The following is a 24,796-nucleotide window of genomic DNA, read 5'->3' as shown; positions in this document are numbered from 1 at the left end:
TCTGGAACTTTAATTCTAACTTTTAGCTCCACTACTTCTTCGTTAGATTTCTCATTAATATCATGTAACAAGGGCGGCACGGTGGTGTAGTGGTTAGCGCTGTCGCCTCACAGCAAGAAGGTCCGGGTTCGAGCCCCGTGGCCGGCGAGGGCCTTTCTGTGTGGAGTCTGCATGTTCTCCCCGTGTCCGCGTGGGTTTCCTCCGGGTGCTCCGGTTTCCCCCACAGTCCAAAGACATGCAGGTTAGGTTAACTGGTGACTCTAAATTGACCGTAGGTGTGAATGTGAGTGTGAATGGTTGTCTGTGTCTATGTGTCAGCCCTGTGATGACCTGGTGACTTGTCCAGGGTGTACCCCACCTTTCGCCCGTAGTCAGCTGGGATAGGCTCCAGCTTGCCTGCGACCCTGTATTTATGAATTTATATAGCTCCTTTCTCATACCCAAGGTTGCTTTACAATTGGGAGGGGAGTCCACCAAAAAAGGCTCAGGATGTAATTCCAATGGCGTAGCTATCCACAGTCCCAGCAAAAGGCGCACGAAGATAAATCCCACACCGCCTGCACAGCCGCTGAGCAACATCGCTCAGAACACCGCGCCATGGATCCACAAAGCGAGCACAGAAGCACCGCCACACAGAGCGCTGGACAACCCTGATGCTCACTGCAGTCCATAGCGAGGAGCACAGGCATCACCCACAGCGGACCAAGGAAACCGACACCCAAAACCGGGTCTGGAGCTACACCACAACCGGCAGACAAAACACTCAAAAAAACCTCCCCCAAAACATCAAACTATACAAAAAGAAAAGGAGAAAAAAAAAGAAAAACAAAAAGCTCCGGTGGTGGCACGGTGGTGTAGCGGTTAGCGCTGTCGCCTCACAGCAAGAAGGTCTGGGTTCGAGCCCCGTGGCCGGCGAGGGCCTTTCTGTGTGGAGTTTGCATGTTCTCCCCGTGTCCGCGTGGGTTTCCTCCGGGTACTCCGGTTTCCCCCACAGTCCAAAGACATGCAGGTTAGGTTAACTGGTGACTCTAAATTGAGCGTAGGTGTGAATGTGAGTGTGAATGGTTGTCTGTGTCTATGTGTCAGCCCTGAGATGACCTGGCGACTTGTCCAGGGTGTACCCCGCCTTTCACCCGTAGCCAGCTGGGATAGGCTCCAGCTTGCCTGCGACCCTGTAGAACAGGATAAAGCGGCTACAGATAATGAGATGAGATGAGAAAAAGCTCCGGTGAGAAGCGGCAGCCAAAACGCACACAGCGTACTCTGAACCGGAAACATATGTGTTCCAAGGTGGACGTTTCCTTTAAGTATACTCGCTTTCTGCATGGTTTCGCGTCCTATCCAAATATTTCCTGAGATGCAGGATTCATTACAGCACTGACATGCGGAGTGTGTGTTTAACTGCACTCAGCCGTTCAGGATCGACCTGACAAGAGGGACATAAACATGTTGAGAAGTTTTTGTTCTCCGGCCTCACTCGGCCTATAACAGGCTTGTTGGAGTTTATGGGGTAATAAAATGTTAAAGAGCCTTCTGCTAAAGTGCCCACCTGGAGAGTTACATCTCACAAAGCCTCGGCGCATTTTTACAGCCTCCAATAGTCATATTTCTGAGGTCCTGACGTCTGGTTATCACGCTGATGTAAAGACTCAGGAATGTTGAGCCTCAGCAGTGCCGCTTTGAATTTCTTTTTGAAAAATTTAATAAAAGATCTCATCTCATCTCATTATCTCTAGCCGCTTTATCCTGTTCTACAGGGTCGCAGGCAAGCCGGAGCCTATCCCAGCTGACTACGGACGAAAGGCGAGGTACACCCTGGACAAGTCGCCAGGTCATCACAGGGCGTGTGGGACAGTGTCAAAGCTAAAATACAGCGTCGTATGTCTCAGAGATGTTGTACTGTGGGACAGTGTCGTGCATCATTGAGAATATTCAGCAGATACAGGTGCTAAAACCCGAGCTGTCTCAGCAGCAGACCTGTAGCCTCATCCCCCCTCTCTCTTTTTCTCTCTCTCCTTCCATCTATCATTATCAGTCTTTGTTTCCACCAGCTGTGCCGTTCTCTCTCGCCGTTTTCCCGCCCTCCCTGTCCGACTGACCTATTTTATCTGCAGCGTGGCAGCGTCGATCAGCAGAAAGCTCCTCACACCGTGTGCACAGCTGAATATGAATGAGTGATGGTGGTGCTGCATGTGAATGGGAGGGGATTCTCATACAGTATGTGTGCGACAGTGAAAACAGGCCACCATCACCCTCTGCTGGTGAAAAGCTCGTCTGTACATGGTTAAAATAAACAACCGTTCTGTATTTCAGATCCTGTTCGACCAGGCGCAGAGATCTGTGAAGCAGCAGTTGCACAATTTTGTCAAAGAGTAAGTATCGGAGTCCATTTTACTCAGAGGGTAAACTACGCGTTTTGGAAACGCCCTGAAGTCTAACCACATCTCTGGGTTGCATAGGCGAAATTTGCATATCCTAACACGATTGGCTCTTATATGATATGATGCAGCAATATCTATTGGAACCTGATTGGATCTTAGTGAGGATGGGTTCCCTTTTGAGTCTGGTTCCTCTCGAGTTTCTTCCTCGTGCCGTCTGAGGGAGTTTTTCCTCGCCACCGTCACCACTGGGGGTAGATTAGGGATAAAATTAGCTCATGTTTAAAGTCTTTCAAATTCTGTAAATCTGCTTTGTGACAATGTTTATTGTTAAAAGCGCTATAGAAATAAACTTGACTTGATTCAGTAATTCCATGTAAAATAAGAGCCAGTTACGGTTCAATATCAGAACATGATTGGAACACGATCATCTCTTTATATACTGGATTACGTAAGGGATAATGTACAGTGAGCCGGTCATGACTGTGAAATAAACCCAAGGACCCCGACGTGAAGTGGCTACTTACTTCAGAAACCAATAATTTGATTTAAAAGTGATTTTATTGCTTTCGCTAATGATGTGGTCCATAGCAACGGTCTGCTATACAGAAATAACAGACCGCAGAAAGACGTAACTGAGCGATCAGAACAGAGTATTCAACAAAGCCATGTAATAATATGTATTATTTTTTTCGCGGTCCAAATCCTGCGCTCTGATTGGCTGGCGAGCAGGTCCGTATCCTACAGTACGGACCCCGGTTACGGACCTCTGGCGACTCATTCGTTCACAACAACAACAAACATAGTAGCATTTTTTGTCAACATTTATCTTTTTTTTTATAAGATTTATTTATAAGATTATCAAAAATCTTATACATTTTTGCCAGCATTTCTCAGGAGAATAGCATTAATTTTACAGCATGGATAGCGATAACGACAGTGTTCACAGTGAAAGTGAGTTTTACTACCCTGAGGAAGAAGAAATAAAAGAAAACATTTCAGGAGAAAGCTAAAAACCTCTAACTGCTGCTAACCCCGAGCAAAAACTTGGCTGAATCCTGAATGACTCCTATTTGTATAAATAGGGCACTACATAGGCGGCAAAATGTAGTTTTTTTCCTGCCATGGAAGTGCACTTGTATACCGAGGAGGAAGCAATTTGCATTACAGCCGTGAATGAGGATTCAAAATGGCGGCTCGGCTCGGTTTTCCCTTTCGGGCGCTCTCGTTTTCTGTTAGAATTTGGTAAAGAAAAAAATATATATATTATTTACCAGCTTAAGGTCGGTCCGTATGGTGAAATACCGTGACCTCGGCCCTCTCAAGACCTCGGTCACGGTATTTCACGATACGGACCTCCCAGCTGGTAAATAACATATATTTATTTTACATGCAGGAGACTTTTTCGATGGAATAAAAACACGTGTTCTATTCCCTTCTAGCGGGTTCCATTCATTTGGTTTGACAGCATGCAATATTGTTATCATATCGCTTATCCTACGTGTGTATTACGTCATTCTGTCCAATGGAGAATAAGCGTTGAATATGGTTTACAATATTACATGGTTGTCAAGACAGCACGACGTCACACATCAGAGACATAAAACTTCCGCACTAGCGAGCGACTGGGACAATTTGTAAACAAACATGGCCGCCAGGTTTGCTTCGTTAAATACAGAAGATTTTGAGAGGATTTCGAAAGAGAAAGACACGTTGAACACCCGAGAGGAATGTGTCTGTATCATAAATAATACATACTCGTCTTTGACTCCTTCAATATCATGCTAGCTGAATGCAATATATCTGATATACCACTCAACGCCAACCAGTATTATTTAAATAACAGATATCGGAACGTGATTGGCACGTTTTAATGATGTAATAACATGTATTGGAACATGATTGGCTATTTTATGATGTAATAACACAGACCCAAACATGATTGCGTCTCTGATTTTATGACACAATAATATCACCTGCCTGTCACTCATTTAATACGAACTCCTGTATTTCAGTAAGACTTTATCGCACCACTCTTTCTCTGCAGGGACTTTTCTGACCATCTGCTCACTCCAAAGACTTCATTTGAAAGTGTTTAATTACAAACCCAAAACAGGGTGAATTAGTAAATCATATAAAGCTGAGAAAAGATCATTTTATTCTTTTGCTGTCACATCATTAGCCTTTTCCAAAAGGGCTTTGTGTGTGTGTGATTATAGGATACATATTAAGTACATATTAAATGGTGGTGTAGTGTAGTGCTGTCACCCCACAGCAAGAAGGTTCTGGGTTCGAACCAGGCTTGTAGTACTCGAGTCCGACTCGTGCGCTAATTTTAAGGACTCGTGACTTGATTTGGACTTGAGCACTGATGACTCGGACTCGTGCATTAACTGCATTCGGACTCGTAAATTGGAGACGAGGACTGGGATTTTTTTCTTTATTTTTTGTAACATGCCATCATAATTTGGCATAAGATATTTATATCTACATTAATTTTTGTATTAATTTCGTGCAAGAGTATCGCACCTGCGCGCCTTGGCACGTGCATCAGATAGACTCTTGGGCGTGCTCCGGACAGTGCGCACACCAAGCGGACTCTCGCACACGCACCGCAAACGATTCGCAACTGCACAGGATTAAGGCACCTATATAAAAACTGTAAAAACACACTTACTTTGCGAAGTATTGAGTTGTGTTGTTGACATGTTACTGAGCCTTATTTCCTGTTTGGTTTCCTGATTTCCTGTTTCTCATCTTTGATTCTGCCGAGTCTTCGATAGCCTGTTTGTGCCTCGCTTGACCTATTGCCCGTTTCACCGTTTTACGATTCTGGATTGTTTACCGTCTTCACTTGTATTAATAAACACACCTTCTGCACTTACATCCGTCTCCCAACCGTCTCTGACAGAATACTTCACACTCCCTGACAAAGAGAAGCACATTCACCTGTTCAGGAACAAACTAATGTTAATGGCGCTGACACAGCCGCCGTCAAATAGTGCAGTTGGAGTGTTGGACTCGGACTCGACTCGAATTTTTCTTTAATGACTTGGACTTGAACACTGGGGACTCGAGACTGCACTCGGATTCGAGGTTTAGTGACTCGACTACAAGGCTGGTTCAAATCTCACGGCCGACGGGGGCCTTTCTGTGTGGAGTTCTTCTTGTGTCTGTATGGGTTTCCTCCAGGTGCTCCGGTTTCCTCTACAGTCCAAAGACATGCGGATTAGGTAAAATACCCAGCCACTGGGGTTGCGTGAGCCACTGCATACTTAGTGCCAGTCCCAAGCCCCAATAGACTGGAGAAGGTTGTGTCAGGAAGGACATCTGGTGTAAAACCTATTCCAAATCAAATACAGCGCTCAGCGTAAATGAGTACAGCTCCTTTGAAAAGTAACATTTTAAACAATATCTCGATGAACACAAACAATTTCCAAAATGTTGATAAGACAAACTTTGATATAACATTTGTTTAACTTATAACGTGAATGTAAGGTTAATAATATAACTTGGATTACACATTTTTCAGTTTTACTCAAATTAAGGTGGTGCAAAAATGAGTACACCCCACTGAAAGTCTCTGGAGTAAAGCTAAATTGTAGACTACAAATGTCTAATTTAACAAGAATACAATCACAGACGAGTCTAATTAGTCATTACACAGGTGTCCAGCAGACAGTTGACTATAAAAGGGTGTTACTTAAAGAAAACCCCTCCCCATTTCATGCTGTCAGCAATGGCACCACATGGAAGAGAAATGACACAAGACCTGAGAAAGAAAATAATTTCTTTACACCACAAAGGTGAAGGCTACAAGAAGATCAGCAAAGCTTTACTTATCAGTCAGAATACTGTAGCAAAAGTGGTACAAAAATTTAAGAAAGATGGAACTGCAACCATCTCACAGAGACGTCCAGGTCGTCCACAGAAGTTAACACCTCGACAGGAGCATCTTCTGATGAGAAGGGTTGAAGAAAATCGGCATGCAAGTTCACTGCAGTTATCTAAAGAAGTAGAAAGCCAAACTGGGGTGACTATTTCCCGTGACACAATACGGCGTACACTGCAGAGGAATGGCATGCATGGATGCCGTCCACGAAAGAAGCCTCTCCTAAAGCCCAGGCACAAAAAAGCCCGCCTAGAGTTTGCCAGGGCCCATGCTGACAAAGATGAAGACTACTGGAACTCTATACTCTGGAGTGATGAGACCAAGATAAATGTTTTTCGAACTGATGGCTTCAAAACTGTATGGCGTCGCAAAGGTGAGGAATACAAAGAAAAATGCATGGTGCCTACAGTGAAACATGGTGGTGGCAGTGTCCTTATGTGGGGCTGCATGAGTGCTGCCGGTGTCAGGGAGCCGCGTTTCATTGATGGCATCATGAATTCACAGCTGTATTGCTCTATCGGTCGGTCAGGTTCAATGCCCAAACTGATAATCTGCATCATCAGTTTTTCTTTGGCTAATCAGACACAAGGTACGCCACCACTCTTGCTAGAGCGGTTGGGGGTTAGGTTCCTTGCTCAAGGGCACTTAAGCCAGTCCTGCTGGTCCAGGGAATCAAACCAGCAACCTTTTGGTCCCAAAGCTGTTTCTCTAACCATTACACTATAACTTCCCTATATTGCTCTATACTGAAAGAGAAGATGCTACCATCACTCCGTGCCCTTGGCTGTCGTGCACTTTTCCAACATGACTAAACACACATCTAAGGCCACTGTTGGATTTCTGAAGAAGAACAGGGTGAAAGTGATTCAGTGGCCAAGTATGTCTCCTGATCTGAACCCAATCGAACACCTATGGGGAATTCTGAAGAGACTAGTTGAGCATCGCTCTCCATCCAGCATCCAGTCACTAAAAGAGGTCATTGTTGAAGAATGGAAAAAGATTGATGTTGCAAAATGTCGCCAACTTGTTCATTCCATGCCTAGAAGACTTGGTGCCGTCATTAAAAATCATGGAGGCCATACAAAGTAGTAGTTTTTGTTGTGGGGTGTACTCATTTTTGCACCACCCTAATTTGATTAAAACTGAAAAATGTGTAATCTAAGTTATATTATTAACCTTACTTTCACGTTATAAGTTAAACAGATGTTATATTAAACTTTGTCTTGTCAACATTTTGGAAATTGTTTGTGTTCATTGAGATATTGTTTAAAATGTTACTTTTCAAGGGGGGTGTACTCATTTACACTGAGCACTGTATGTGGAACAGATCTGCTGTGGCGACCCTGAATGGGAGCAGCTGAAAGAAGAAGAAGAAGAAGAAGCAGAAGAAGTAGTTTCGTATTAAATGTGGCAACGTCGGCGAAGTTATAGATTCATTGTCTAGACTTAAACACAGTAGAGTGTGTAGAGCTTCCTTGATGTCAGATGTACTGCTGTAGGCTACAGCCATGAATGAATGTGTGGAGGAAACGGGGAAAGAGTTTTACACACACACACACACACACACACACAAAACTGCTGACATTAAGCTCAGGAAGGCTGAGACATCCCGTAATCCACCATTTTCCTGTTCCAGATTTAATATGTATATGCTTATGCATAGTCGTGTTCCTATACACACACACACACACACACACAGCTCAGATTACTCATGCATGACCTGACATCTTTGTGACATTAGACTGTGAAAACAGTTCTTGAAGCCTGGCTTTTAGCTTCTTCATCCGTTTAGCTTCATATCACTTTAAGCTTCTTGTGAACGTGTATGTGTATCAGGGACGTGCGGAAGTTTAAGGAAACGAAAAAGCACTTCGATAAGGTGCGCGAGGACCTGGAGATCGCTCAGGTGAAGAACGCTCAGGCACCGAGGAACAAGCCGCACGAGGTGGAAGAGGCCACCAGCACCCTCAACGTCACTCGCAAGTGCTACCGCCATCTAGCACTGGATTATGTTCTGCAGGTAACACACACAGACTGATTATTTTATTTGGAGTGCTTTGTTCCTCCTTTGCCACTTTCCTGTGTGGGAAAAATTCAAGTTCCAGCTTTACACTGCAAAAAATAAAAATCTTAGGAAGTTTATTTGTCTATTTTCAAGTCAAAACATCTAGCCACCCTTATTATAAGACATAATTGCCCAACAAGCAAAACCTCATTTAGCTAGAAAGGCTAGTTTTTAGACAGTCCATCTTGAAAATCTTGTATAGACAAAATGTCTTGAAAAAGTCTTATTTGGAGCACCTTTGAAAATAAGACAAGTTTTTTTAAAACAAGTAAGTACATTTTGGACATTTGTCAAATGCAGTTCATCTTGTTACAAGAAAAAAAAACAAAGTATGCTTGTTTTGGGAATAAATGAACTTTACTGAAATCTTTGAATCTTTCATTACAATTCAACTCCACCTTACAGATCCTAAGTTTACTGCGACTGTTTTCTCAGTCATTCAGAGTGAGCTCCTTCTAGATGCTGTACAGACTCTAGACCAGACAAGTGCCTTCAAAAAGCCTATGAGTGAGTGGAGGGCGTTTTAGTGAGGGCTTTTTGGAATGCTGTGAGTTGAGTTCAGTGGTTTTTTTTTTTTGTGCCTGATCTTGTAAACCCCTCGTTAGGGCTGCACGATTATGGAAAAAATGATAATCACGATTATCTTGATCAAAATTGTAATCGCGATTATTAATCACGATTATTCTTGATGTTAGGGAAATCACTTAAATTTTATTTCACTATATTCAAACAAACAATATGAACAGCTTTCAGTGCAGAATGAAATTTAAAAGAGAAATTCTGATTTCCAAATGACAAATAAATGAAATTTATCCAAGAAATTACCAAAGGATGAAGGAACTGAAAACTCAATTGCAACAATTACATAGCATTATACTGAGGCCTACAAGTTTTTAGCTAGAAAGACCAGCCTGTCAACATGCTCTGGCTTTAAACATGAGCGAAGGCAGGTCACAGCATTGCCTCCAGCGCTAAATAGTCTGTTGTTCCGACATAGTTAGCTTTTCTCTCTCACCTCAATCTGTTACCTACTCTTACGCTATCACCCCTTGAAGAAGAAACCGCTGCACTGAAGCTCTGCGCACTTGGCCAGTATTGCCAGATGCTGCTGACATTTTCCAGCCCAAAATATGTTCAAAACCCGCCAAAATGCACTTAAAACCACCCAATCTGGCAACACTGTACTTGGCTTGCTTGCTTATTTAGGCGGAGTAATGAAACCTTACATGCGTCGGTTCGCCCCCTAATGGTTTGGCGGAGTATTGGTCAAAAAGTGCTTGATCAGATATACAGCAGAGCTCACATTTTAAATGGAAATAAATCGTGATTTTCATTTAATTTAATCGTGGCAGCCAAAATCGCGATTTTCAATTAAATTCGATTAATTGTGCAGCCCTACCCCTCGTACACATGAATAGTCAGTGCCCCCAAAATGCACTGTTGCTTTGGCGTTGTGTAAGCACTGTAAGTCAAAATGCGTAGACTTTTTTTTATTATTATTATTTATTTTTTTGGTGCCTGAGGTCCTGGGGAAGTGGAATCTTAAGAGATGCACTGCAAAAACCCGGCTTACAAAATCAAGAAAAAAAAGTAATAAAATGAGGAATATTTTACTTAAAATAAGCAAAATTATCTGCCCACAGAACAAGAAAATTTGACTTGGCAAGATTTTTAAAAACAAGTAAATATATCTAGCTTTAGAAACCCCACAGATGTCTTAAAACTAGTGTATTTATACTAAAAACAAGTAAAGTTGTACTACTCATTTTAACATGCTAGATAATTTGTCCCCCAACCAACAGTTTGACTATTTCATCTGGGCATATTGGTGTGCTCTGTTTAAGTAAGTGTTTATACCAACTGAGACCGCCAAATAAATCAAAATCAAAACAACAAATCAATCCATTTTGTAGCCTATTTCTGTTGCCAGATTGACAAGACAACAATTAATTTAATTTAGTTATCTGTTTTGTGTTAAGAGATTAAAAGCAGGGCTTTGAACCAGAATTTTTTTCCTATTGGTTCGTTCCGAACAGAAACGGAATTTTAACGTTTCCGGTTTTGGGTTCCACCATTAAATAGACGTTCCTGAACCGGTTAGAACAAAAAAATTTCGTTCCCGGAACGGTTAATTACATTCCCTGTCAGCTGTTTAACAAATGGCTATAAAATTATGTCTCTGTCTCTTCCAGCTTAAGCCAAATGTAGGCTAATTCTATTACAACCTTCATTAAAAAAGACAAGAAATAATTCAAAACAATTATTATTTCAAATGTTGGCGATTTGGATTCTCAGTATGTCTTCCCATCTACACAAACAGAAAAAGTGCCAAAAATGAAAGACAATTCGTTTAGTGTGTTACCAAAGGCTAGTCAGGCCCTATAGAGGGCTACCGCATGACGTCACCGCGCCGCGAGATTTTGTTAGGCGCCATATTGGAAGACCAAGTACACATCTATGCAAGTACATACATACATAAAACAAACTACACCTGAAATGTAGCCAGGGCCGCTTCTGCCCTAATCTGGACCCGGGTGCAACATCGCGCAACACCCCCCCCCCCCCCCCCCCCCCAAAAAAAAACAAAAACAAAACAAAACACCAGTCTAAATCAGGACAACCATCACAGAACTATAACTATAACCATTTTATATCAACTATTTTAACTAAATGGGCTATAATAAATAAGCCTGCAGGCAGCCACGGCGGGCTGCCTCAGAAAAGTAACCATTCAATGACACAACTGAAAGCCTGCAGCCACGGTGGGCTGCCTTAAAAAGTAACCATTTGTCCTACCTTAAAACTCGTTTTGCATTTTCTGCCTCCTTTTTTGTATTTTCGACCCTCTGTTTATTTTCTTTCCTTTTCTGAAAACCCGATTTGTGTCCAGACATTTTGTTCTGCTACGAACGAACTAACTCGTCAGGTCTCGTCTCTCGAGCCCGCGATGATTCCCGTGGGAAGGGCAACAACTGATACATTTTTACAAACAACCAATAGGGAGGTTACAACGTTCAGGCTCTCCTTTGCTCAGACACTCAGTAATGCACTTACTGAGTAATGCACTTACTCACTTATTATCACGTGGAGACATGATAGTAGTCCACCTTCCCGCTCTCTCCATTCAGTCAGCGAACGTCACACAGGAAGTGAACCCCAGCGGGTCATAGAAACTTGCGCAGGAGAAGAATGACTTATTTGTAGGCTACAGAAACTTTGAGGAACGAAATAAAAACCGGTATTAACCGGTTACCATTATTTTTAATAAGCGTTTCTGTTCCGGAACATAAGAAATAATAAAGTTTCTGGTTTCGTTTCTGTTCCATGTGAAATAGAAAAAGTTCCCGGTTTTTGTTTTCGTTCCTTGAACCGGTTCAAAGCCCTGATTAAAAGAAAGGATAAGATGCTTGAAATAAGAAATTCTGACTTTGACAAACTTGCCATGGTTAATATAACACCGATGAAATTATGGTAATTCTCATTTTAAGACAGAACTTACTCATAACCAGTAATAAAATCTCAATAACAAGTTATAATACCTTATTAAGATAATTGAGGGAAAAATTGCTTAAAGTAAGTGAAATACTCTTACACAAAACCTGCCTGGAAAGGAGAATTATCTTGGCAGACAAATAACAAGCATATTTTGTCTTGATTTAAGATATTTAATCTTGGTTAGATTTTACTTTTTGCAGTGTGTTTTAATGTTTGAATGTTGAAATGGGAAAAAAAAATAAACTTGTTGCAATGCTACATGTGTCGTCAACTTGATTCAAGATAGTCTCTGGTCTCATATCTAGAGTATTTTACTAATTACAGGTTACAAAAGGAGAATCTTTTAAGCTAGCGATGCTTAGTTGTAGAATTGAACAATCCTAATATTAGTATAGTTATCTTAAATTCAGTTTTTACTGCTAAGACTTTGTCATGAATTTAAGTGAAATACCCTTAAAATGAAATAAATAAAAATGACTTGAATGGCTAAATGTAAGAAGTACGATCTTGTTATAAGAACTATTTTGATTATTTTGAGTTAATCAGATCTCGCATAATAAGTTTCCCAATCTTATTCTGGAATTATTTCATCTAAAAACAGGTTAGATTTTTCATCTTACTTTAAGAAATCTTACCAAGTCAAATTTGACTAGTTCCATTGGCAGATTTTTTTCACCTGATTCAAGCAAATATGCTTTGTTTGAATCTTTTACAGTGGGGCAAAAAATATTTAGTCAGCCACCAATTGTGCAAGTTCTCCCACTTAAAAAGATGAGAGAGGCCTGTAATTTTCATCATAGGTACACTTCAACTATGAGAGACAGAATGGGGGGAAAGAATCCAGGAAATCACATTGTAGGATTTTTAATGAATTAATTGGTAAATTCCTCGGTAAAATAAGTATTTGGTCACCTACAAACAAGTAAGATTTCTGGCTCTCACAGACCTGTAACAACTTCATTAAGAGGCTCCTCTGTCCTCCACTCATTACCTGTATTAATGGCACCTGTTTGAACTCGTTATCAGTATAAAAGACACCTGTCCACAACCTCAAACAGTCACACTCCAAACTCCACTATGGCCAAGACCAAAGAGCTGTCAAAGGACACCAGAAACAAAATTGTAGACCTGCACCAGGCTGGGAAGACTGAATCTGCAATAGGTAAGCAGCTTGGTGTGAAGAAATCAACTGTGGGAGCAATTATTAGAAAATGGAAGACATACAAGACCACTGATAATCTCCCTCGATCTGGGGCTCCACGCAAGATCTCACCCCGTGGGGTCAAAATGATCACAAGAACAGTGAGCAAAAATCCCAGAACCACACGGGGGGACCTAGTGAATGACCTGCAGAGAGCTGGGACCAAAGTAACAAAGGCTACCATCAGTAACACACTACGCCGCCAGGGACTCAAATCCTGCAGTGCCAGACGTGTCCCCCTGCTTAAGCCAGTACATGTCCAGGCCCGTCTGAAGTTTGCTAGAGAGCATTTGGATGATCCAGAAGAGGATTGGGAGAATGTCATATGGTCAGATGAAACCAAAATAGAACTTTTTGGTAAAAACTCAACTTGTCGTGTTTGGAGGAGAAAGAATGCTGAGTTGCATCCAAAGAACACCATACCTACTGTGAAGCATGGGGGTGGAAACATCATGCTTTGGGGCTGTTTTTCTGCAAAGGGACCAGGACGACTGATCCGTGTAAAGGAAAGAATGAATGAGGCCATGTATTGTGAGATTTTGAGTGAAAACCTCCTTCCATCTGCAAGGGCATTGAAGATGAAACGTGGCTGGGTCTTTCAGCATGACAATGATCCCAAACACACCGCCCGGGCAACAAAGGAGTGGCTTCGTAAGAAGCATTTCAAGGTCCTGGAGTGGCCTAGCCAGTCTCCAGATCTCAACCCCATAGAAAATCTTTGGAGGGAGTTGAAAGTCCGTGTTGCCCAGCGACAGCCCCAAAACATCACTGCTCTAGAGGAGATCTGCATGGAGGAATGGGCCAAAATACCAGCAACAGTGTGTGAAAACCTTGTGAAGACTTACAGAAAACGTTTGACCTCTGTCATTGCCAACAAAGGGTATATTACAAAGTATTGAGATGAACTTTTGTTATTGACCAAATACTTATTTTCCACCATAATTTGCAAATAAATTCTTTAAAAATCCTACAATGTGATTTTCTGGATTTTTTTTTCTCATTTTGTCTCTCATACTTGAGGTATACCTATGATGAAAATTACAGGCCTCTCTCATCTTTTTAAGTGGGAGAACTTGCACAATTGGTGACTGACTAAATACTTTTTTGCCCCACTGTATTTCTTATTTTTGAAAGGCCATTTTTTGCAGTGTACCACTGACACCGGAGACTCCTTCCATTAACGATAAACAAACATCCCCTACTACATTATACTGTACACAGCACGCGGCTCAGCAAAACACATCTCTCCATCTCCAAAAATACATCACTCCAGCATGAATGCAGTGAGCAACTCTCAGCCTGCTCCTTTTCTCTCCTCCATAGATCAATGTCCTTCAGGCCAAGAAGAAATTTGAGATCCTAGACGCAGTAAGTTCCACAAATCACGTTCCAGATTACATTGTGATCCCTGCTGAAAAAAGAAGCACTTGAACACGAATTTCAAGCTGGACTAATCTGGTTTGTGTGGGTGTAGTCTGGTGTTATCAGTGCCTCGCTCCCAATTTGCCGTCTTTCTGAATCCGTTCTTGTACGGTATCTGGTAACACATCTAGAAAAGTTTCTCGTTTCTTTCATGCATTTCTTCCTCTTCTTGTCTTCTCCGCAGATGCTGTCGTTCATGCACGCCCAGTATTCGCTCTTTCAGCAGGGTTTTAATCTGCTCGATGAGATCGACCCTTACATGAAGAAGCTGGCAGCAGAGGTGACCGACGCCCACATCCTCACTTAGGAGTGATGCTAAAGTCTGATCACAATCATGGTTTTAAGCCTTAGGGATATTTGATAAGCAGGAGGTCACGAGGGTATTAGTCAGAGAAGCAATAGCCTCCAAGCATCATGGGGGACAGCCGGGGTCGGTCGCTGTGCAATATAGCGGATGTTAGATTAATTTTACGTGACGTGAGAGGAGCGATTTTGCCGTGCTCGGTCGTGGAAGGCAATGAAATTGGTGATTTCAAGAGGTGGATAACATGTCGAGGGTTTACAGCAGGAAAATCCGAATCCAAACTAGGGATGTTAACCGATGACCGTTTGACCGGTGGTTGACTGAATCAATGTCAACCGGTTAATTTTTTTTTTAGTTGTCGGTTAAAAAAAAAAATCAATCGTTTTGAAGCTGCCGATTTTGGAGCGGAGAACCTGGAATTCTGTGTTGTAAACGCTTGGGGCATGCCATGCGGTGTAAGGACGACAGCTGACAAATCAGAAATACCCATTCAGTCATGTCCCGCCCTCCCGCCCCAGTTGAAGACAGCTGCCACTCGGCGAAAGAAAAGTGTAGACACAGGCTTTTTAGCTTACAAATTACTATTCTGTTTTTTTTTTTATTATTATTAGAAGGCACATGGAGTTTAGTCCTGCCTTGGCCAGTGCATTCTGAAAGTATGTTTCGGTCTGTAGCCAACAATGCATGTTATTGCAGATCATATCTCTCCACACAAACTAAAGGCGCAGATGCCGACTTTTTCATGGCTGAATCGTGCAGATCCGATTTTTTTTTTTTAGGGGGGCGTTGGAGTGTCTGAATAATTTCATCAGAGTAAATTCTGTATTAAAATGACTAAATAAGCAAATGCCGTTACAGTCCATGAAACATAGGAAGTATGAGAAGAAAACAGTAAATCAGAAAGCTGCGCTGCGCAGCTTCCGCGAAAACGTGCGCAGCTTTCTGATTTACTGTTTTCTTCTCATACTTATACTTCCTATGTTTCATGGACTGTAACGGCATTTGCTTATTTAGTAATTTTAATACAGAATTTACTCTGATGAAATTATTGACACACTCCAACGCCCCCCCCCCCCCCCCCCCCCCCAAAAAAAAATCGGATCTGCACGATTCAGCCGTGAAAAAGGCGGTATCCGCCAAAAGGCGCGTCGTTTGCATCCCTGTTTAAACTCATAGGTTAACCGACTTTAACCGGCTAATGAGGCTCGGTGGTCGGTCAAGATTTTTTTTAGTTTTCGCCATCTCTAATCCAAATCAAGCTTGGTGAGATGGTAAGAGTCTAGACCGAGTCTACCACACTGTACAACAACAAATAATTCTCAGAATGTCTTATCAAGACGAGCGATTGGTTAAATAAAACTTGATATCAGGAAACATTACCAAAAAAAAAATCTTTGGAAACCCGCTGATCTGCCGTGTCATGTTCAGTATAAATGTATTTTCTTCAATAAATGCCGCTAGTGAGGTGCACTGAACATTATACACACCGAAAGAGAACCCTTCATGGTTTGGGAGTTTTATCGGTCCGACAGGCTCGTTCGGCTGCCGAGTGCTTCGGTACATCGAGAGGCAAAGGATGATGAACGCGTCTTTGTTTTCCAGGCTTTGGAATATTGCTAGTTTCAGATGATGAACAGTGTCGGTTGTTATAATCTTCTATAACCGAAGGCCGTTCCGCAGACCACGGAAATATCACTGGGTCACAGTTTAAATACGTCTTTTTCCCACTAGAGAAATGTAAGCTACTTGTCCATTTCAATCCAGTTCGAAGGTTTTCATTGCAGATTAAACTTATCCATTTCTTTCTTCTCTTCTTCTCAACTGGCAGCTGATAAAAGCTCGAATGAGGTGTTCTCTTTAGGGGTGTTCACACGGCAACTTTTACTCCGGTGTAGCACCGGGGCTGCCCCGGTAGAGCGTTCACATGGTACAAAGTTATACCGGTGTAGCCCCTGAAAGCAGCTTAAACCGGTGCAAATCTAACCCTGCTCGGGAGGTGGTTTAAGAAATTCACTCCGGAGTAAATGCTAGTTTGCGGGGCAGCACCGATATAAAATGGGACATCTGAACGCTACAGGGGTAGACTCGCTACGCGTGAGCAGAGTTGATTACCGTACATACGGGCATTGCATAATTTGCATCCTGGTATTTTGCACTTCCAAAATGGCGAATATCAACAACAACAGAACTGCGTGTCTTCCAGTGTTGCCAGATTGGGCGGTTTTAAGTGCATTTTGGTGGATTTGAACATATTTTGGGCTGGAAAACGTCAGCAGTATCTGGCAACACTGGTGTCTTCATCCACGTTGTTTTCCCGGCGCTTGGTGATGCCATGACAACCGGGAAAAGGAAGTACATTTTCACGCATGCGCATATTTCATTTCCACATTATTACTATCGTATAGCACGGTCGCAAAAACTGCCGTGTGAACGCAAGTGGGGCTGCACCGGTGCTAGCATGCTTCTCTCTAGTAAGCAGGTTTGTGACGTGTGAACGCTCCACAAAATTTACACCGGTGTAAGATATATCGCAACAAAATACATCGGTGCAGCATCGATGCAAATATGTGTCGTGTGAACACCCCTTTTGTCGTGGAGACACAGTAAGGCACACAGCAATCTACTTTAGGCCGCATGGTTAAAACCGGTTAGACACAACAATGCAGTGTTCAACAAAGGCGAAAGTAAACAATACGGCGGAGCTGACCCCGGGTATCGCCCATAATGCATTGCAGTAAACAAGCGATGACGTAGTCAGGGGTTAGGGTCATTCTCAACATGGTGCTCCCACCACCGTGCTTCAGAATTGTACTTTCTGAAGAAATAGCACAGCAATTAAAGCGTGAAATCAACACGTCATGTAAAATATTTGTAGTGTCTTATGTCCGTGTGTGTGTGTGGTTGTTTTTTTTTTTTAATGTGTAGCTTGACCAGCTGGTGATTGATTCAGCGATGGAGAAAAGAGACATGGAGCACAAACACGCGACGATACAACAGCGGGTACGCGTGACACACATCCAAGCTATTCTTAAAAAAGCCATGTGTACTGTGTGTAGTCCAGACATACAGAGAGACAGAATCCATTAAATCTGTGACTAAGGATTAGCAGCTATACTTAACTTCCCAAAGCCAACCACGAACTCAGATGTTTAAGCAGGTGGAATTACGCGCATGAAGAGTTTGTCGAGCCTTTAGTTCTGCGGAGTAGAAAATTATTTCTCTGTTTTTTAGGTTGTTATTACAGCAAAGAAATGATGACTTTTTGGAAAAAAGGACAAAGGAAAAAATATAAGAATCTAAGTTTCTCCTGAAGAACACGGCCGATCGGTTTTAATCAAATTCGGTCTCCTGTTTTCTCCTCTGTGTGTGTGTGTGTGTGTGTCAGGTAAATCGTATTATCTAATATATATTTTCTTTTCTCTTTCCCTCCCATTCGGGGCTGTCCTGAAACGATCGTAACCTCACAGACTCTTCTGCAGGTCAGTGCTTATCTTTTAATCAATATAAATCTCTCCTAACTGACATTCGGAGATCATTCGAAACCTTATAGTCCGACTTCTAGGCAGTGATGGAGTCAGACAATTTTTTCCCAAGGGTGGCCAGACTGAAACCATTGTTCACACGGGGTGGCACATAAACTGTTGTTGTTATTTTTCTGTGTGGCAAGTCGCTGTAGGTCAAGTGATGTTTCTTGGTCACTCAGTCATTAATTTGGGCAGGTAGTGACTGCCAGTGTAGAATTACATCATGAAGATCTGCATAAGGCCAAAAAAAAAAAATAGTGTGTTTCCGGTAACATGAAATAATAAAATAAGGTCGGTAGGTAGGAAAAAGTTTTTTTTTTTTCTTAATTTTTTTTATTTTGTTCGAAAAAATTAACACAAGTAAACATCTTACAAAATAGTATTTTGGCACAGAATCCTTTATACCAGACATCATAATAAAATAAAAGTGTTTTAAATCTTTAAACGAATAAAAAAAAATATCATGGGAGTTCGAGTTATGATCTACGGAAGCGTATTGCTGCCACACAAAAAAAATTGGCTTAGAATCAAGTAATTACGTGAAAAGATATTGTTAACAAAGTTATCACGTTTTTACAATATATTTATCATGTAATAACATAACATCACGTAATTTCATGATACGAAATTATCACGTTATTTCATGATATTTTCATGTAATAACATGAAAACACCTTATCAAGAAATAACGTGAAAATAACGTCCTAGGCTAGGCTACTTCCATTAAAAGCAGACGGCCTCGCCTAGCCTACTGTAGAACTTGGGTCGAGCAAAAACACCGAGCAAAAACATGGCTGAATCCTGAATGACTCCTATTTGTATAAATAGGGGACTACATAGACGGCAAAATGTAGTGTTTTTCCCTGCCATGGAAGTGCACTTGTATACTGAAAAGGAAGCAATTTGCATTACAGCCTTGAATGAGGATTCAAAATGGCGGCTCGGCTCAGTTTTGCCTTCCTCCTTCAGTATACAAGTGCGCTTCCATGTTTATGCAGGAGGGCTGATAGAAGTGGCGAAACATTTTACTTTTTATCGTTTCTTTCACAACTTGAATGCGTTGAAACAAAAAATTATGACAAACTAATGCCGCTTACACTAAAATATCGAGGGAAATTTGTAATAAAAACTTTACGGTCGGCAATTTCGCCGCCGGAATTCTCGGACGGTCGGGTTACCGGAAACACACTTTTTTATTTTTTTATTTGGCCTAATAAGCTTTTTAATGGATTAATAAGCTAATTAAAAGAAAAAACCTTAAACAGTTGTGAAAATGGTGCCTTTTTAATTGGTGATAAAGCTCACACAATTAAATGTACACATATATACACAGTGGTGCTTGAAAGTTTGTGAACCCTTTAGAATTTTCTATATTTCTGCATCAATATGACCTAAAACATCGTCAGATTTTCACACAAGTCCTAAAAGTAGATAAAGAGAACCCAGTTAAACAAATGAGACAAAAATATTATACTTGGTCATTTATTTATTGAGGAAAATGATCCAAGATTACATATCTGTGAGTGGCAAAAGTATGTGAACCTCTAGGATTAGCAGTTAATTTGAAGGTGAAATTAGAGTCAGGTGTTTTCAATCAATGGGATGACAATCAGGTGTGAGTGGGTGCCCTGTTTTATTTAAAGAACAGGGATGTACATCCCTGTGTGCATGGCAGGGTTGCAAGGAGAAAGCCACTGCTCTCCAAAAAGAACATTGCTGCTCATCTGCAGTTTGCTAAAGATCACGTGGACAAGCCAGAACGCTGTTGGAAAAATGTTTTGTGGACGGATGAGACCAAAATAGAACTTTTTGGTTTAAATGAGAAGTGTTATGTTTGGAGAAAGGAAAACACTGCATTCCAGCACAAGAACCTTATCCCATCTGTGAAACATGGTGGTGGTAGTATCATGGTTTGGGCCTGTTTTGCTGCATCTGGGCCAGGACGGCTTGCCATCATTGATGGAACAATGAATTCTGAATTATACCAGCGAATTCTAAAGGAAAACATCAGGACATCTGTCCATGAACTGAATCTCAAGAGAAGGTGGGTCATGCAGCAAGACAACGACCCTAAGCACACAAGTTGTTCTACCAAAGAATGGTTAAAGAAGAATAAAGTTAATGTTTTGGAATGGCCAAGTCAAAGTCCTGACCTTAATCCAATGGAAATGTTGTGGAAGGACCTGAAGCGAGCAGTTCATGTGAGGAAACCCACCAACATCCCAGAGTTGAAGCTGTTCTGTACGGAGGAATGGGCTAAAATTCCTCCAAGCCGGTGTGCAGGACTGATCAACAGTTACTGGAAACGTTTAGTTGCAGTTATTGCTGCACAAGGGGGTCACACCAGATACTGAAAGCAAAGGTTCACATACTTTTGCCACTCACAGATATGTAATATTGGATCATTTTCCTCAATAAATAAATGACCAAGTATAATATTTTTGTCTCGTTTGTTTAACTGGGTTCTCTTTATCTACTTTTAGGACTTGTGTGAAAATCTGATGATGTTTTTTTAAAGAGATTTTTTTTTGGCTTTTTTTCACCTTTATTGGATAGGACAGAGACAGGAAATAAGCAGGAGAGAGAGACAGATCGGGAAATGACCTCGGGCCGGAATCGAACCCGGGTCCCCGGATTTATGGTATGGCGCCTTATCCACCTGAGCCATGACGCCCCCATCTGATGATGTTTTAGGTCATATTTATGCAGAAATATAGAAAATTCTAAAGGGTTCACAAACTTTCAAGCACCACTGTGTATACGTGTATGTATATTAAAGAGAAGGTACTTATAGGTACTTATACTCATGACCATGGCACGTTCCGATTTTTTAGAATTTCTTCCGTGATCCAGAAAGAGGAAACTCTGAGGCTTAGTACAGAGAGGAGACGAGGGGATCAGGACACTTCATCCAATGACCGTTTCATCCAATAGTTAAGACACTTTGTCCAAAGCCTATTTCATATGCACTATCAATTATTTTATATTTCAGGTATTCCTGTGTTCGTGAATGAAAGCCCCACGAGAGCGCTGCTCCGTACCTAAAGATTTAACATGATCCAGCCGGCTTTAAAAATTAATAACTTGGCCAACGGAGCTCACAGTGAAGCCAAATTTTGCAGGCACCTCCCTCTAAGCCTCCCCCTTGGAAAGAGCATGGTCTCAGGTCGGTAGGACCACGCCTCAGCCCGGGATTCACGAACAAATCCCCCGTGAGAGTGCTGCTCGGCGCCTGAAGATTTAACATGATCCATACTGTGGCACTCATTTGCTTGACGAAAATGCGTTTTGCGTCGGTCAAATCCGATTGAGATTTCCTCCTTTTTTCGAACAAACAAATACCTGAAATATAAAATAACTTCTCATGTGTATGAAAAAGGCTTTGGACGAAATATCCTGTATTTGTACTTGATGATTGGTAGAAGCGTCTTATCTTCAGAAAAGCTTGACTTTTTTCAATAATATGGGTCAAAACCACACGCATCTACCGCCGCTCGACCGTTCAAATCATGGTAATAATGAGAAAGTTCAGCATCGTTTACAGACACGCTTTCAGCGGCTGCCGTCCTAGTTGCTTTGTAGATCCACCATCATGGCGGACGCTCATGACGTAGCACGTCTTGATCACGTGGTTGCAAGTCATCTACAGACAGCTACTTGTTTTTCTTTTATAATTGTGTTGGTGGTGGTTGATATTCAAGTTGAGTGTATTACCACCACCTACTGTTTGGGTGGAGAACTACTGGTTTGAGAGTGCGCCGTTGAATTGCGTCCACATGTGAACGACTGCATACTGTACAGACATAGTTCCGCAAAAAAAGTTGCCAACAAAGCGGTGTTGGAGGTGGCCAGAGGGGTGGCCAGAGATTAATTTAGGGTGGCCTTGGCCACCCCTTGACTCCGCCCCTGCTTCTAGGGCTCCAGTGTTGGCCAACGATCGCCTTAGCAATATCTCAGATCTTAAATCTCTACATATTTCAACGTTTATATTTTCTCCAGGGCGGCACGGTGGTGTAGTGGTTAGCGCTGTCGCCTCACAGCAAGAAGGTCCGGGTTTGAGCCCTGTGGCTGGCGAGGGCCTTTCTGTGTGGAGTTTGCATGTTCTCCCCGTGTCCGCGTGGGTTTCCTCCGGGTGCTCCGGTTTCCCCCACAGTCCAAAGACATGCAGGTTAGGTTAACTGGTGACTCTAAATTGAGCGTAGGTGTGAATGTGAGTGTGAATGGTTGTCTGTGTCTATGTGTCAGCCCTGTGATGACCTGGCGACTTGTCCAGGGTGTGCCCCGCCTTTCGCCCGTAGTCAGCTGGGATAGGCTCCAGCTTGCCTGCGACCCTGTAGAAGGATAAAGCGGCTAGAGATAATGAGATGAGATGAGATATTTTCTCCAGTGTTCAATGTGATCTCAGGAATTATGTAGAGATTTAAGATCTGAGATATTGCTAAGGCGATCGTTTGGACTTGCTGCTTTCCCACATCATAACTAATTTGCGTGAAAGTTAGAAATTGTCTATATAAATGTTGCGAATTGTGTTTTGATAAATATGGACATGCAGGACTACAGTTGGTCAGTTTGAACATAGAAACTAAGAGCTGCAGTGATTTAATTCAGGATGCAGAGTCGAGCTATACAATATTTTACTCCATGTGATTAAACTAACCAGAAAGGGACAATAATGGCTGTGAGGCACGGAGACTGAAAATCTACTCATCAAACTCTTCCGTTCAATGAGTATGTAGATAGTGTGTGCATGAATTACAAAAAACAGGAGAGTACAGAGAGCACGGAGCTTCTAGTGCTAAAATAAATAGCCCATCCTGTGGCTGGGAAATTATTTAATTTGAGGGCATTAAAGCAAATAACGTGCATGAAATCGCTCGCTTCATGCAGTCAAGCAGACAGAGGAAGTCCGTGTGTGCATGCGCAGGTTTACCACCTTCTTTTGGGTTTTCCGGCAGCTGGCATCCACAGTGTTGCATTACTGCCATCTACAGGTTTACCTTTGACCGCGCACTGACAGTTCCATCATTCTGTCACTAAACGAACAGCTGATCACATCGAGGTGCTCGCCGACTGCCGATATTTATTAGTTTGGTCCTGCGTTTCCTTTCCTTCGTATATAACATAACGTTTTTTTCTTCTCACTTTCCGTTACTGTAGTCGGTCTTTCACGTTTCATTCGCGTCCTTCATTTTCCTCTCCTGTTTCAATTTGTATCTCACAATGCCTTGCGCAAACAGGGAAAACCCACCACGTGATGCATGATGTAGTATCTTGTATTGCGTCATGGTGAAGCAAGAAAAAATAGCAGAGAATTTAGGGCCACGTGGCCGTAAATTCATTAATTGTTGTATTTTTTTAAAAATAATAAAATTGTAAGTCTGTGATTCGAATTCATTAGCTTTCAGTCCACTAAACAAAACTAATTGGGTGTCGGGGAAAATTATTTTTATGACCTACACTTGGAAAAAAAAAATCTCTTAAAAAAACAAAACAAAAAAAAACAGATGGCATTTCTGTAGCACTACAGCTCTGTCCTTTGGCTCAGTTTAAAAGTGTCTAAAAAAAAAACTCGCGACCTAAAATACACAGCATGTTTGATTCACTTCCTGCAGTCAGGTCGATTCAGAATCTTACTGCACGAGAGGTCACTTTGCCTTTATCATACGTTTATTCTCTTCCTCACCCGAGTGTGAGTGCTGTGAAAACACACCAGGGTTCCGTTCAAACGGACTCATCATGTGTGTGTCTGATTGCTTCCTGTACACTTCTTAATAATCTGTTGGCAGAGGGCAGTACTGGGTGATGCACCGAGGCTTTTCTTCCCCAGAAAAGCTTTTAGTCAGTGTGTGCACAGGAAGTGTAATGATGACAGCATGTTGCTGCAAGGCCTAGAGGGTTATAATACCATACAGCAGTTCAGCTAACTCTGAAATCAATCACTTGGGATCAACTCCAGATATCTAAAGCTGTTGATGCAGAACGTACTTATTCTAACACCTGGAAACTGCAAGTGCATGAGCCGCAAGTAAAAACAAACACTAATCCAGATTATAATAAGTTCGTCTCACCTCCAGCTCCTCCTGAATTTCTGATGTCATATTTAATGGCCTTTCTTTGCTCCGGAGTACACCTTGGGTTTTAGAAAGGAATGGCTCTCGTAGTTCAAACAGATAGTGGCTTTATAAAGTTCACACACTTCTCTCTCTCTCTCTCTCTCTCTCAATAACACGCTCACACACTCACACGAGACTCAAAGAACTACCAACCTGCAGGTGAGATGTTTCTCCATAATATATAGATTTAGGCACTGCCTAAAAGCAGAGCTCCCATCTGTTTCTGAGTTGTAGAATTTTCTTATATCATAGCCAGTCTCTTTTGTTTTATTTCTTTACTGGCTAGCACTGGCCACTAGGTGGTGTGTGTGACTGGTAATTACTAACACTGGCCACTAGGTGGTGTGTGTGACTGGTAATTACTAACACTGGCCACTAGGCGGTGTGTGTGACTGGTAATTA

The 24,796-nt window shown here is 42.0% G+C and overlaps 1 protein-coding gene across 6 annotated transcripts in view; it reads left to right on the top strand.

Moving 5' to 3' along the window:
* acap3a (ArfGAP with coiled-coil, ankyrin repeat and PH domains 3a) overlaps window positions 1-24,796 on the top strand; it is a 213,213-nt gene that overhangs the window by 103,730 nt on the left and 84,687 nt on the right. For all 6 annotated transcript variants that reach the window (XM_060937600.1, XM_060937602.1, XM_060937603.1 and 3 more), the window contains exons 5-10: window positions 2,314-2,372; window positions 8,107-8,290; window positions 14,355-14,399; window positions 14,638-14,733; window positions 17,683-17,757; window positions 18,225-18,236. In XM_060937600.1, coding sequence (XP_060793583.1) covers window positions 2,314-2,372; window positions 8,107-8,290; window positions 14,355-14,399; window positions 14,638-14,733; window positions 17,683-17,757; window positions 18,225-18,236 — 471 coding nt within the window. The remainder of the gene's footprint in view (window positions 1-2,313; window positions 2,373-8,106; window positions 8,291-14,354; window positions 14,400-14,637; window positions 14,734-17,682; window positions 17,758-18,224; window positions 18,237-24,796) is intronic.

The sequence above is a fragment of the Neoarius graeffei genome, chromosome 13 (genome assembly GCF_027579695.1).
Source record: "Neoarius graeffei isolate fNeoGra1 chromosome 13, fNeoGra1.pri, whole genome shotgun sequence".
Taxonomy (NCBI): Eukaryota; Metazoa; Chordata; class Actinopteri; order Siluriformes; family Ariidae; genus Neoarius; species Neoarius graeffei.
Note: the sequence above shows the minus strand (reverse complement) of the source record. Positions and strands in the feature narration are given on the sequence as shown.